The sequence below is a fragment of the Salvelinus fontinalis genome, chromosome 17, assembly GCF_029448725.1.
Source record: "Salvelinus fontinalis isolate EN_2023a chromosome 17, ASM2944872v1, whole genome shotgun sequence".
In the NCBI taxonomy this organism is placed as follows: domain Eukaryota; kingdom Metazoa; phylum Chordata; class Actinopteri; order Salmoniformes; family Salmonidae; genus Salvelinus; species Salvelinus fontinalis.
Genome location: NC_074681.1, coordinates 24,426,889 through 24,442,154, shown reverse-complemented (window position 1 = coordinate 24,442,154; position 15,266 = coordinate 24,426,889). Strand labels below are relative to the sequence as shown.

At 45.0% G+C, this 15,266-nt stretch overlaps 1 protein-coding gene across 6 annotated transcripts in view; it reads left to right on the top strand.

The window, feature by feature from the left end:
- The window catches only part of LOC129814018 (histone-lysine N-methyltransferase 2C-like), a 120,024-nt gene that overhangs the window by 47,670 nt on the left and 57,088 nt on the right, over positions 1 to 15,266 (top strand). For all 6 annotated transcript variants that reach the window (XM_055866754.1, XM_055866752.1, XM_055866753.1 and 3 more), the window contains exons 7-11: positions 2,976 to 3,138; positions 3,361 to 3,532; positions 3,805 to 3,919; positions 5,179 to 5,354; positions 5,488 to 5,900. In XM_055866754.1, the coding sequence (XP_055722729.1) occupies positions 2,976 to 3,138; positions 3,361 to 3,532; positions 3,805 to 3,919; positions 5,179 to 5,354; positions 5,488 to 5,900 (1,039 nt within the window). The remainder of the gene's footprint in view (positions 1 to 2,975; positions 3,139 to 3,360; positions 3,533 to 3,804; positions 3,920 to 5,178; positions 5,355 to 5,487; positions 5,901 to 15,266) is intronic.

Below are 15,266 nucleotides of genomic sequence, written 5' to 3'. Positions count from 1 at the left end.
ACCTCTGAATGGGTGGTTGCAGACCTCTGAATGGGTGGTTGCAGACCCCTGAATGGGTAGTTGCAGACCTCTGAATGGGTGGTTGCAGACCCCTGAATGGGTGGTTGCAGACCCCTGAATGGGTGGTTGCAGACCCCTGAATGGGTGGTTGCAGACCTCTGAATGGGTGGTTGCAGACCCCTGAATGGGTGGTTGCAGACCCCTGAATGGGTGGTTGCAGACCCCTGAATGGGTGGTTGCAGACCCCTGAATGGGTGGTTGCAGACCTCTGAATGGGTGGTTGCAGACCCGTGAATGGGTGGTTGCAGACCTCTGAATGGGTGGTTGCAGACCCCTGAATGGGTAGTTGCAGACCTCTGAATGGGTGGTTGCAGACCTCTGAATGGGTGGTTGCAGACCCCTGAATGGGTAGTTGCAGACCTCTGAATGGGTGGTTGCAGACCCCTGAATGGGTGGTTGCAGACCCCTGAATGGGTGGTTGCAGACCCCTGAATGGGTGGTTGCAGACCCCTGAATGGGTGGTTGCAGACCCCTGAATGGGTGGTTGCAGACCTCTGAATGGGTGGTTGCAGACCTCTGAATGGGTAGTTGCAGATCTCTGAATGGGTGGTTGCAGACCTCTGAATGGGTGGTTGCAGACCTCTGAATGGGTGGTTGCAGATCTCTGAATTGGTGGTTGCAGACCTCTGAATGGGTGGTTGCGGACCTCTGAATGGGTGGTTGCAGACCTTTGAATGGGTGGTTGCAGACCTCTGAATGGGTAGTTGCAGACCTCTGAATGGGTGGTTTCAGACCTCTGAATGGGTGGTTTCAGACCTCTGAATGGGTGGTTGCAGACCTCTGAATGGGTGGTTGCAGACCTCTGAATGGGTAGTTGCGGACCTCTGAATGGGTGGTTGCGGACCTCTGAATGGGTAGTTGCGGACCTCTGAATGGGTAGTTGAGGACCTCTGAATGGGTGGTTGCAGACCTCTGAATGGGTGTGTGCATCCCAAATTGCACCCTTTCCCTATATTGTACACTACTTTTGACCAGAGGACTGATCAAAAGTAGTGCATTAAATGGGGAATAGGGTGCCATTTGTGATTCCATATGTCTGGCACCCCCCCTTGCCACCCCCATCAGCAAATCACCAGCTCCCTCCTCAACTGAATAAAAACATCAGCCCTCCTTGTTTCCTTCATCTGCTCTGGTTAGAAAAGACTTGACGAGTGATAACAATATGGTGGAAGCTCATCATTAGGCTCATCAACCTGGTCAGTTGGTTCAGGTTAGTGCAGATGAAGGAGAGGAGGCAGGACTGTGTTTGGGGAAGAACTCCTGGGAAAGTCTGAAGAGACCAATACATGTGATATGACACTTTGGGAGAGAAGTGTGAACATCAATGGGCTAATCATGGTGTGACAAATGGAGCAGAATTTAAATGGAGTTTTTGATCAAGAAGAACTGAGAAAGTGGATGGGTCGTTTCAAAGGAAACGTGTACAGATAGGGGAACCATAGACTTGCATGAGCAATGTTTTCTGCTACAGAAAATACTTTAGAGGTCTTACTTTAAAACTCTTTGTCCTTTTATGTTTCCCATTGTTGTAGGGTTTTTATATTGTGTCTGTAGGTATGGTGAGGGTCTGGATTATTGTATTATATCAATTGTAATCTGACTCCCAGTTTAGACCAGGTTACTTAAAGGGCTTTGTGCTGATGTAAAATAAATGCATGTGATTGATTGATTAATTGACTGGCTGACTGACTCCCCTCTCTGTTCCCCCTCTCTCTAGCACTGTGCATACTGTTAGTCTGACTCCCCTCTCTGTCCCCCCTCTCTCTAGCACTGTGCATACTGTTAGTCTGACTCCCCTCTCTGTTCCCCCTCTCTCTAGCACTGTGCATACTGTTAGTCTGACTCCACTCTCTGTCCCCCCTCTCTCTAGCACTGTGCATACTGTTAGTCTGACTCCCCTCTCTGTCCCCCCTCTTTCTAGCACTGTGCATACTGTTAGTCTGACTCCCCTCTCTGTCCCCCCTTTCTCTAGCACTGTGCATACTGTTAGACTGACTCCCCTCTCTGTCTCCCCTCTCTCTAGCACTGTGCATACTGTTAGTCTGACTCCCCTCTCTGTCCCCCCTCTCTCTAGCACTGTGCATACTGTTAGTCTGACTCCCCTCTCTGTTCCCCCTCTCTCTAGCACTGTGCATACTGTTAGTCTGACTCCCCTCTCTGTCCCCCCTCTCTCTAGCACTGTGCATACTGTTAGTCTGACTCCCCTCTCTGTTCCCCCTCTCTCTAGCACTGTGCATACTGTTAGTCTGACTCCCCTCTCTGTCCCCCCTCTCTCTAGCACTGTGCATACTGTTAGTCTGACTCCCCTCTCTGTCCCCCCTTTCTCTAGCACTGTGCATACTGTTAGTCTGACTCCCCTCTCTGTCCCCCCTTTCTCTAGCACTGTGCATACTGTTAGTCTGACTCCCCTCTCTCTAGCACTGTGCATACTGTTAGTCTGACTCCCCTCTCTGTTCCCCCTCTCTCTAGCACTGTGCATACTGTTAGTCTGACTCCCCTCTCTGTTCCCCCTCTCTCTAGCACTGTGCATACTGTTAGACTGACTCCCCTCTCTGTCCCCCCTCTCTCTAGCACTGTGCATACTGTTAGTCTGACTCTCCTCTCTGTCCCCCCTCTCTCTAGCACTGTGCATACTGTTAGTCTGACTCCCCTCTCTGTCCCCCCTCTCTCTAGCACTGTGCATACTGTTAGTCTGACTCCCCTCTCTGTCCCCCCTCTCTCTAGCACTGTGCATACTGTTAGTCTGACTCCCCTCTCTCTAGCACTGTGCATACTGTTAGTCTGACTCTCCTCTCTGTTCCCCCTCTCTCTAGCACTGTGCATACTGTTAGTCTGACTCCCCTCTCTGTCCCCCCTCTCTCTAGCACTGTGCATACTGTTAGTCTGACTCCCCTCTCTGTCCCCCCTCTCTCTAGCACTGTGCATACTGTAAACGCCTTGGAGCCTCCATCAAGTGCTGTGCTGAAGGATGTGCTCGACTGTACCATTACCCCTGCGCGGGGGCGGCTGGGACTTTTCAGGATATCAGGAGTCTCTCCCTCCTCTGTTCAGATCACATAGAACTGGCCATCAGCAGATGTGAGTCCAGCAGCATTAGATCTAAAACGTCACTTGAAATATTTAAAGTTATACTGTCATAAGTAGGACCCTGAGGTTTTCTGGACCAGGATAAACTCTGGACCCAGACATTAGCTACTCACAATCTCCATTCTTTAACCAATAACATGCCATCTGAAATGTGTCCCTTTTCTTAATTTCTCTTTTTTTCTTCCCCTCTCCTGCTCTCCCCCCTCCCTCTAGTTCCAGACGACTCTATCTGTGCACTGTGTGACAGCCCCGGGGAGCTCCCTGACCAGCTCTTCTGTACCAGCTGTGGGCAGCACTACCACGGGGCCTGCCTGGACATGGCTGTGACTCCGCTGAGGAGGGCCGGCTGGCAGTGCCCCGAGTGCAAGGTCTGCCAGACGTGCAAGTGAGTCAGCTTTCCACTGACCTCAACCAGGCCAGTCACTGAGTCTGCGATAAATTGAAATCTGCTCCGAAATACAGATTAGGCTAACACAAAGACCCTTTTGCCGTGTCATTTCTCAATATACATTAGTCTTGTAGATAAGGACACACGTATTTTTAACACAACAGGAGCCTATAGACTATAGAGCCAAGAAATGCCATGTTGATGCTGTAAATCTGTTATGTCAAAGAACACATCTCATTCATACTTCCTCTCCTTTTCCCTGTGCGTAGGAACCCGGGTGAGGACGATAAGATGTTGGTGTGTGACATGTGTGACAAAGGCTACCACACCTTCTGCCTGCAGCCGGCCATAGATGACATCCCTACCAACGGATGGAGGTGTCAGGTAGGACATCAAGTGGGGGATATAACGGAATCTGTTTTGTGTGTGCTGTGTTATAGGTCTATGGTAAGACTACGTTATATAGAGAAGTTTTTTCTTCTATGGTATGTGAAGTGGACTAAAGGTTTGTCTTCATTTTCTGTGTCAAATTGTAAGAACGTTGGTTTAAACTCTCACAGTTCCTATTGAGACATTCAGCTGTCGTCTAGGCTACCCGTGTTGAGAATGTGACCTTCTTGGTGGTTGTATCTGTGCTTCCTGTGGTAAGGAAATGACTCACACATGCAGCTCTTTTAAAGGGTAGGTTTTAGCCTCAGACCTTGTAGCATTTCAGATAATGCGGCAGCTCATGTGTGTGTGTGTACTGGTGGGTGTGTGTGTACTGGTGTGTGTACTGGTGGGTGGGTGTATACTGGTGTGGGTACGTGTACTGGTGTGTGTGTGTGTGTGTGTAATGGTGGGTGGGTGTGTACTGGTGGATGTGTGTATACTGGTGTGGGTACGTGTACTGGTGTGTGTGTACTGTTGTGTATGTGTGTGTACTGGTGTGTGTGTGTGTGTGTGTGTGTGTGTGTGTGTGTGTGTGTGTGTTCTGGTGGGTGTGTGTGGGTGTGTGTGTGTGTGTTCTAGTGTATGTGTGTGTACTGGTGTATGTGTGTGTGTGTGTGTGTGTGTGTGTGTGGGTGTGTGTACTGGTGGGTGTGTCTGTGTGTGTGTATTGGTGGGTGTTTGTGTGTACTGGTGGGTGTGTCTGTGTGTGTGTATTGGTGGGTGTTTGTGTGTACTGGTGGGTGTGTGCGGTGGGAGAATCAAACCGTATGCGTCGTCATCCCCTGCCTGTGGCCTCTACCCTCTTCCTCTGTTGGGGTGGGTGGTGCACAGTGCCTGTCTCGGCTGCCAATCAGCTGCTGTTGTGGTGGGTTAACATCCTATCAGCTGCAGCGGTGGTGGCGGGTGGGGATCAGAGCGCAGACCGCAGCAGCAACCAGGCACCTGCCAGGTGGTGGAACATCCTCACACTCACTCAGTTTCTCCCTCTCTGTCTGAGTCAGCAGCACGGCAGGAACACAGTCCACACAACACAAGCAGCACCCAACCCTCCATCTCTCCTCTCTCCCCCACTCTTGAGGCTGCTGCTTCACGCCCAGGCACTTTAGTTCTGACTGAAGCCTCATCTGAACGTCTTGGAGATGAATGAAACCCATGTGATTAAGTATCATTGCTCCAGTTTCCATTGTGTTTCTATCTCTTCCCTACTCCAGAACTGCAGAGTGTGTATCCAGTGTGGTACAAGGACGAGCGGTCAGTGGCACCACACAAGCCTGCTGTGTGAGAGCTGTGTCCAACATCAGGACCCCGCCCTTACCTGTCCACTATGTGCCTGTATCCTGGACCCTGAGCACCAAAAAGACCTGCTCTCCTGCCACAGCTGTAAAAGGTAGACACACCGAGAGCATGTCCATTGTTCATTCTGTTGTAAATCTCCTCACTCCTCATGGAGTTGTTTTAGCCTTGTCTTTTTCCATTGATGGAGTCCTACATCTTCATCTGTCCTCTGCTCCTGCTTCCAGATGGCTCCACCTGGAGTGTGAGCGCCAGTCGTCAGGCCAAGCAGACATCCAGCCCAGCCAGGGCTATGTGTGTTCAAGCTGCAGGCCTACTGGATCACCACCACAACAGGCCCCACTGCAGGCAGAGGAGGAGGCAGAGGAGATGGACACAGGAGGCCTAGAACTGAGCCCACAGGCTGCTATTCAGATGCACACAGAATCAGAACCGGTTGTTCCAACGCACACGGATCTAGAACCTGGCGCTAAGCAACTGAGGTCTCCTTCTCCAATGCACAACGACCCAGAAACGCAATTACAACCCGTTCCAATGCCCACAAATGCAGAACCAGAGCCTATCCAAGCCACCAACACTGTCTGTGAGAACGCCCTTGAGGATAGGCAGCCACAGCAGGCTACATCAGACCAGCAGCCTGGTAAGTCTCTCTTTTGTCTAACTGGGTTATTTTTGTCTACTCACAGAGGCAAACTGTGTATTATGGTTGCCAAGGTTAGCCATGTGTTTGTTTTCCTGTATCCCTCTTAAGAGCGGTTTGGCAGGTGGACTCACTAGAGCGTGAGGGATTTGTTTGTCGCATGGCTTGGATTATTACTTTAGGATTGTTGAGAGGTGGTATGAAAGGAGAGAGGTGTGGTTTTTTGAGCATCCACGGTCGAGCAGCCTTGTTGTGTGTAGATGAAGGCAGTTTGGTCTGGATGAAGACCAGAGGGAAGCGTTGCTCTGTCTGCTCTCTCTCTTATTCTCTGCCATGGCTCACATCAGACTGACAGCCATTCATTATCAGGGGCTTGGTTTCTAAAGGCTTCAATAACCAGATGGGCTTCCATTATCACAAGATTAAAGCCATGAAAGCATTGTCTTTGTAATTATTTTGCTGTGAAAAAGCAGCACTTTGTAGCCTATTCTTCCGTTGGTTCTCCTGAGGAGATGGAGTTTCTTGTGGCTCTCTGACCTTGTTTCATAGCATGACCTGGGTGAACAGAACACCTGCCTACTGGTTCGTGTTCAGTAGGGTACAGTACACCACACTGTAGCAAAATGTTTTGCAATGGAAAACAAAAATCTGTGCTGTTAATTAGAAGTACAGGTTAGAAATAGAGGTCGACCGATTATGATTTTTCCCCGCCGATACCTATTATTGGAGGACCAAAAAACGCCCATACCGATTAATCGGACGATTTTTATATTTGTAATAATGACAATTACAACAATACTGAATGAACAATGAACCCTTTTATTTTAACTTAATACATAAATAAAATCTATTTAGTCTCAAATATATAATGAAACATGTTTCAATTTGGTTTAAATAATGCAAAAACACATTGTTGGAGAAGAAAGTAACAGTGCAGTATGTGCCATGTAAAAAAGCTAACGTTTAAGTTCCTTGCTCAGAACATGAGAACATATGAAAGCTGGTGGTTCAATATTCCCAGTTCTTCAATATTCCCAGTTAAGAAGTTTTAGGTTGTAGTTATTATAGGAATTATAACACGTCAACTATTTCTCTCTATACCATTTGTATTTCATATACATTTGACTATTGGATTTTCTTATAGACACTTTAGTATTGCCAGCCTAATCTCGGGAGTTGATCGGCTTGTAGACATAAACTGCGCTTTGGGTCAAGCATTGCTAAGAGCTGCTGGCAAACGCAGTAAAGTGCTTTTTGAATGAATGCTTACGAGCCTGCTGCTGCCTACCACCGCTCAGTCAGACTGCTCTGTCAAATACCAAATCATAGAATTAATTATAATAAACACACAGAAATACGAGCCTTAAGTCATTAATATGGTAAAATCCGGAAACTATCATTTCGAAAACAAAACGTTTATTCTTTCAGTGAAATATGGAACCATTCCGTATTTTGTCGAACGGGTGGCAACCCTAAGTCTAAATATTGCTGTTACATTGCAGAACCTTCAATGTTATGTCATAATTATATACAATTCTGGCAAATTCATTACGGTCTTTGTTAGGAAGAAACACAGTTCGTAACGAGCCAGGGGGCCCAAACTGTTGCATATACCCTGACTCTGCGTGCACTGAACGCAAGAGAAGTGACACAATTTCCCTAGTTAATATTGCCTGCTAACATGTATTTATTTTAACTAAATATGCAGGTTTAAAAAAATATACTTCTGTGTATTGATTTTAAGAAAGGCATTGATGTTTATGGTGAGGTACATTTTGTGCAACGAATGTGTTTAAAAAAAATAATCACCTGTTTGGCAAAGTTGAATTAGGCTGTGATTCAATGATAAATTAACAGGCACCACATTGATTATATGCAACGCAGGACAAGCTAGGTAAACTAGTAATATCATCAACCATGTGTAGTTAACTAGTGATTATGTTAAGATTGATTGTTTTCCATAAGATAAGTTTAATGCTAGCTAGCAACTTACCTTGCCTCCTTGCAGCCACAGGTCCTTTTGATGCTGCACTCGCGTAACAGGTGGTCAGCCTGCCACGCAGTTTCCTCATGGATTGCAATGTAATCAGCCATAATCAGCATCCAAAAAGGCCGATTACCGATTGTTATGAACTTGAAATCGGCCCTAATTAATCGCTCGACCTCTAGTTAGAACCTCCCTATTTTACTCCCTTTTAAAAAATGTCTCTATTGAACTCGCCCCTCTCCTAAATTCCTCCCCTGTTATTATACCTTAGCAAGGCTTCTCTTCTCAATAGTTTCCATGGGCAACATAACCTATTGCTCACATACATAGTAGTAGCTATGCAGGCTACGTCTCTAGCATGAAAGGAGTGACCCTGAACGGAGTGACCCTGCTACACAGACCCTAGGAGGGGCAGTACATATCCACTCAGGCCTGTGTGGCTTGGCTGCCTGAGGTAGAGTGCTGTAGCAGGTGAATGAGCTGCAGGGTATTACTATGGGACCTAACCTGGATGTCCACCCTCTGTCTAGACTAGACCTGACACAGACAGACAGATCAGGAATCTGTGGTGGAGGGAGGGGAGCAGTGCTGATGATGACAGATAACTAGGGCTGGGCAATATGGCCTAAAAATCATATCTTGAAATTTCTTTTTCAAACTTATGGGCGATTCACAATACATATCTTGATTTAAAGAAAATATGTTTTCTCTAAATAAGCTTTGTTATACAGTTAATGGTCAAATCCACTGCATTTAAAATAGTCAGCAATAATGGAATGAATTCAGAGTTTGTGTAATTATACCAATGCTGAATATATTCCATCCACAACCATAAGACCCACTAATAATTACATTGTTTTAATCATGATCAAAATAGCTTTTTTTAATCACTGATCTGGCTTTCAGGTCCGTCTATAAAAATGTGCTTTTTGTTACACATTTAACCAGAACCATGCATAATGCATATGTAGCAGGCATTATAGAAAATGAACACGGGTCTCATAAACCATCTCTCAAGCACAAGCCCACGTGCTAGTGAGTAGCGAGCTAATATTTATATTTAAAGTTTAGTTAATTTAGATCTTGGTGTAATTTCACTATCTCTGAATTCTGCTAACATGGCAAAACAGTTGAATTGTTATGAATAGACCCTTCTGTCTGTCTCCAACGTCATGATAGCCTGTCCACTTTGTTCAGATGTTGAAATCTAGTGGTCTACCTTATTTCTCAGAATGAGTTGCCAATTTCTTATATAATTGTTATATGGTTCTTGCAGGTTTATAAAACACACACTAAACAGGTAGTATAGCAATCTTTATTTGTCTAAAATGCTGGTAGCCATACGTGGTATCGTATTGTAAGTGTGACAAACTGAGCATTCATTTTCCAGAATGAATGTTCATTGGTTCATCCGTTTTAGTAGTATCTGCTCTTCTCGAAATGTGAGGAGTTGAAACGGTTGGAATGGTTAACTTCTCTATTACAATAAAGAATGTCTCCATGTGTTGTGGTGTCCATATGACTTCTGTTGGACCAAACCTCAAATGCAAATAGCGAGTTGAAACCGTTTGTCAGAGAGGAAGAAGTGATCTCTCATCTTTGTTGTTGTGATTGGTAGGGGAGGGGCTTGGGAGAAAGAGGAGAAGCAAGAGGTTTCACGCTCGCCAAAATCTGTCCAAAATAAGCCATATGCGCATATTTTGAAACTAAGCTTGTGGCCTGCCTTTGGGACAACTCCCATTGTTAGGGTGGAGCATCTCATCATTATATACAGACCTCTGGTGTAAATGGGAAGGTGCACAGCACAGAAGGAGCGAACGATACCAAAAAGACAACATGAGACCAAAAAGACAAATGAGAAGCGGACATAAACGCTAATAAAAACATAAATTGTAATTAATTGAATGAATTGTATATATCGCCCAGCCCTACGGATATCCAGGCAGTAAGACAGCGACGGGTCTGTGCCTCGACATTCGTGGCTGTTTAAAACACCCCTGCTACTTTCTTTACCACACACTCTCGCGTTCACAGACACACTGAAACACAGACAGGAAAGGGAGCGAACAACTTTGAAATCCTATTTGTATGTGTGGGGGCTCCTGTCCTAAGCAGCAGTGGTGTTGTTTTCTTGTGATGCTGCTGTGTGAGCTGCTGGCTGTGATGGGAGACTGGTGATTAGGCCTGTGTGATGGGAGACTGGTGATTAGGCCTGTGTGATGGGAGACTGGTGATTAGGCCTGTGTGATGGGAGACTGGTGATTAGGCCTGTGTGATGGGAGACTGTTGATTAGGCCTGTGTGATGGGAGACTGGTGATTAGGCCTGTGTGATGGGAGACTTGTGATTAGGCCTGTGTGATGGGAGACTGGTGATTAGGCCTGTGTGATGGGAGACTGGTGATTAGGCCTGTGTGATGGGAGGCTGGTGATTAGGCCTGTGTGATGGGAGGCTGGTGGTTAGGCCTGTGTGATGGGAGACTGGTGATTAGGCCTGTGTGATGGGAGACTGGTGATTAGGCCTGTGTGATGGGAGACTGGTGATTAGGCCTGTGTGATGGGAGACTGGTGATTAGGCCTGTGTGATGGGAGACTGGTGATTAGGCCTGTGTGATGGGAGACTGGTGATTAGGCCTGTGTGATGGGAGACTTGTGATTAGGCCTGTGTGATGGGAGACTGGTGATTAGGCCTGTGTGATGGGAGGCTGGTGATTAGGCCTGTGTGATGGGAAGCTGGTGATTAGGCCTGTGTGATGGGAGACTGGTGATTAGGCCTGTGTGATGGGAGACTGGTGATTAGGCCTGTGTGATGGGAGGCTGGTGATTAGGCCTGTGTGATGGGAGGCTGGTGATTAGGCCTGTGTGATGGGAAGCTGGTGATTAGGCCTGTGTGATGGGAGACTGGTGATTAGGCCTGTGTGATGGGAGGCTGGTGATTAGGCCTGTGTGATGGGAGGCTGGTGATTAGGCCTGTGTGATGGGAGGCTGGTGATTAGGCCTGTGTGATGGGAGGCTGGTGATTAGGCCTGTGTGATGGGAGGCTGGTGGTTAGGCCTGTGTGATGGGAGACTGGTGATTAGGCCTGTGTGGTGGTAAAGAACTTCTAGGGCACTTGGTCTACCAGCCTTTCATCTCTCTATTGATTGGAGTGGAGGGGCCTCCCTCGAGGCCTGAGGCTGAACACCAAGGGTTATATCCCTAAGCTATACTTGATGCTTTAGCTCTGAAGTCAGGCGTCCTTCATCTGGCCCATACATCCTCTACTCCACTCACTGCCCCTTCCAGTTTCACACATGCAGAGAGAAACGGATCCCAAACGGATGGGATCAATATCATGCCAAATGTATTGTGAACACACAACATGCATTTTGAATTTGTGTATCATGATCTGTACAAATAAGTACCACTCCACAAATGTAAATCACCAATCCACAAATGTAAATCGCCAATCCACAAATGTAATTCGCCAATCCACAAATGTAATTCGCCAATCCACAAATGTAAATCGCCAATCCACAAATGTAAATCGCCAATCCACAAATGTAAATCGCCAATCCACAAATGTAAATCGCCAATCCACAAATGTAAATCGCCAATCCACAAATGTAAATCGCCAATCCACAAATGTAAATCGCCAATCCACAAATGTAAATCGCCAGTCTACAAATGTAAATTAACAGTCTACAAATGTAAATTAACAGTCTACAAATGTAAATTACCAGTCCACAAATGTAAATCACCAGTCCACAAATGTAAATCACCAGTCCACAAATGTAAATCACCAGTCCACAAATGTAAATCACCAATCCACAAATGCAATTCCAAATCAAATCAAGTTTATTTGTCACGTGCGCTGAATACAACAGGTGTAGACCTTACAGTGAAAGGCTTACTTACAGGCTCTAACCAATAGTGCAAAAAAGGTATTAGGTGAACAATAGGTAGGTAAAGAAATAAAACAACAGTAAAAAGACAGTGAAAAATAGCAGTAGCGAGGCTAAATACAGTAGCGAGGCTATATACAGACACCGGTTAGTCAGGCTGATAGAGTAGTATGTACATGTAGATATGGTTAAAGTGACTATACTATATACTATGCATATATGATGAACAGAGAGTAGCAGTAGCGTAAAAGAGGGGTTGGCGGGTGGTGGGTGGGACACAATGCAGATAGCCCGGTTAGCCAATTTGTGGGAGCACTGGTTGGTTGGCCCATTGAGGTAGTATATACATTAATTTATAGTTAATTCACTATCCACAAAGAAACACCTTTTGTATGTGTAAACTGATTTATTGCATTAGAATTTAGATATGCACTATCCACATGCAATTCACTATCCACAAACAAACACCCTTTGATTTGCAGGTCATTTCCAAGGGCCTTAAGTAAAGTGACTGCCATAAAGATTTTCATATAGGAGAGATATGCGCAAACATGACAGATATGGCAAACCTGCAACTCCATATTTGGAAGTGCTTAGGTCACCTGACTTTTGGCACTGATTTGACGACAAGAAAGAAAAAAAAAGTTAGCACGCTTAGAAAGCGATTGTAGTTGTAGAAACAAAATCTCATGCGTAGAAAGCGATTTTGTGTTTCTAGAAAAAAGGTTTGTACCCTTAGAAAGCTATTTCTAAAAATCACTGGCAGCCTCTCGTTTGGCCATCTTGATGCCTGCCTTTCAAGGCTGCAGAAAAATATAGTATGGTGGGAACCATAATATGTTAACCATATGTGAAACCATAGTATGTCCAAAGTAAATAATCGAAACCCTAGCCGTAGATTACTCTATATTTGCAACACTATTGCGGTGTACAGCCATTCATCGCTCAAATAGTTGAATTAGCTGGCCAGTGTGAGAACTTTTTTCTACGACTACAAACCGCTTTCTACATGTGAGAACTTTTTAATTTTTTCTTGTCGTCAAATCCCTGCCAAAAGTCAGGTGACGTAAGTGCTTCCAAACATGGAGTTGCAGGTTTGCCATATCTGTCATGTTTGCGCATATCTCTCCTATATGAAAATCTTTATGGCAGTCATTTTACTTAAGGCCCTTGGAAATGACCTGCATATCTAAATTCTAATGCAATAAATCGATTTACAAATACAAATCAAAGGGTGTTTGTTTGTGGATAGTGAATTGCATTTGTGGAAAATGATTTGCATTAGTGGAAAGTGATTTACATTTGTGGATTGGTACTTATTTGTACAGATCATGATACACAAATACAAAATGCATGCTGTAAGTTCACAATACATTTGGCACGATATTCATTCCATAAAACTGCATCAACTCTGAACTCTGTCTGTATGCACCATCCATTCAAATGTCTTATTGATACCTTGGGGCTCTTGTTGGCAGTTGATGAGGGAATTCAGGGAAGTCTTATATATTCAGAATGTAGGTGTACAGTGCCTTGCAAAAGTGTTCCTCCCCCTTGGTGTTTTTCCTATTTTGTTGCATTACAACCTGTAATTTAAATAGATTTTTATTTGGATTTCATGTAATGGACATCATGTAATGGTCCAAATTGGTGAAGTGAAATTAAAAAAAGAACTTGTTTCAAAAAATTCTAAATGATAAAAACAGAAAAGTGGTTCGTATGTATTCACCCCCTTTGGTATGAAGCCCCTAAATAAGATCTGGTGCAACCAATTACCTTCAGAAGTCACATAATTAGTTAAATAAAGTCCACCTGTGTGCAATCTAAGTGTCACATGATCTCAGTATATATACACCTGTTCTGAAAGGCCCCAGAGTCTGTACCACCAAGCAAGCGGCACCATGAACACCAAGGAGCTCTCCAAACAGGTCAGGGACAAAGTTGTGAGGTACAGATCAGGGTTCGGTTATAAAAAAATATCTGAAACTTTGAACATCCCACGGAGCACCATTAAATCCATTATTTTAAAAAATTGAAAGAGTATGGCACAACAACAAACCTGCCAAGAGAGGGCCGCCCACCAAACCTCACGGACCAGTCAAGGAGGGCATTAATCAGAGAGGCAACAAAGAGACCAAAGATAACCCTGAAGGAGCTGCAAAGCTTTACAGCAGAGATTGGAGTATCTGTCCATAGGACCACTTTAAGCCGTACACTCCACAGAGATGGACTTTATGGAAGAGTGGCCAGAAAAAAGACATTGCTTAAGAAAAAAATAAGCAAACACGTTTGGTGTTCACCAAAAGGCATGTGGGAGACTCCCCAAATATATGAAGAAGGTACTCTGGTCAGATGAGACTAAAATTGAGCTTTTTGGCCATCAAGGAAAACGCAATGTCTGGCGCAATCCCAACACGTCTCACCATCCCCATAGTGAAGCATGGTGGTGGCAGCATCCTGCTGTGGGGATGTTTTTCATCGGCAGGGACTGGGATACTGGTCAGCATTGAAGGAATGATGGATTGAGCTAAATACAGGGAAATTCTTGAGGGAAACCTGTTTCAGTCTTCCAGAGATTTGAGACTGGGACGGAGGTTTTACTTCCAGCAGGACAATGACCCTAAGCATACTGCTAAAGCAACACTTGAGTGATTTAAGGGGAAACATTTAAATGTCTTGGAATGGCCTAGTCAAAGCCCAGACCTCAATCCAATTGAGAATCTGTGGTATGACTTAAAGATTTCTGTACACCAGCGTAACCCATCCAACTTGAAGGAGCTGGAGCAGTTTTGCCTTGAAGAATGGGAAAAATCCCAGTGTCTAGATGTGCCAAGCTTATAGAGACATACCCCAAGAGACTTGAAGCTGTAATTGCTCCAAAAGGTGGCTCTACAAAGTATTGACTTTGGGGGGGTGAATTGTTATGATTGAACGCTCAAGTTTTCTGATTTTTTTAGTTTCATTTCTTGCTTGTTTCACAATAATAAAGTGGTAGGCATGTTGTGTAAATCAAATGATACAAACTCCCCCAAAATCCATTTTAATTCCAGACCTAACAGCAGGCTTATCATGACTCTAATGATAGACAGCAGAGTTTTTCACAAGCGCCGGCTGTCGGCTATACAGCCGATTGCTCATTTTCAGCAGGGTACTTTTCCCACTTAAATTAAGTAAGCTACTTTTCAATTCGCTAGTCAGAAAAGTCTGCCGAGCTCTCTCCCACTAGAATGAACGATATGCATTTTCTAGAGATCTATTGATAGCACAGGCTTCTGTCAATCACAAAGTGAGCGATGACAGGGAAACACTGCTGGTTTGGCATTCTTCTTTCTGTTCTGCCTCTTGGTACCCGGTGTGTGTGTTGTGTGGGCTGTGGTTGCAGTCTAATTTCTTTACACGGAGGGAGAGAATATGAATTTGCAAGTCCTACAGTGGGGCAAAAAAGTAGTTAGTCAGCCACCAATTGTGCAAGTTCTCCCACTTAAAAAGATGAGAGA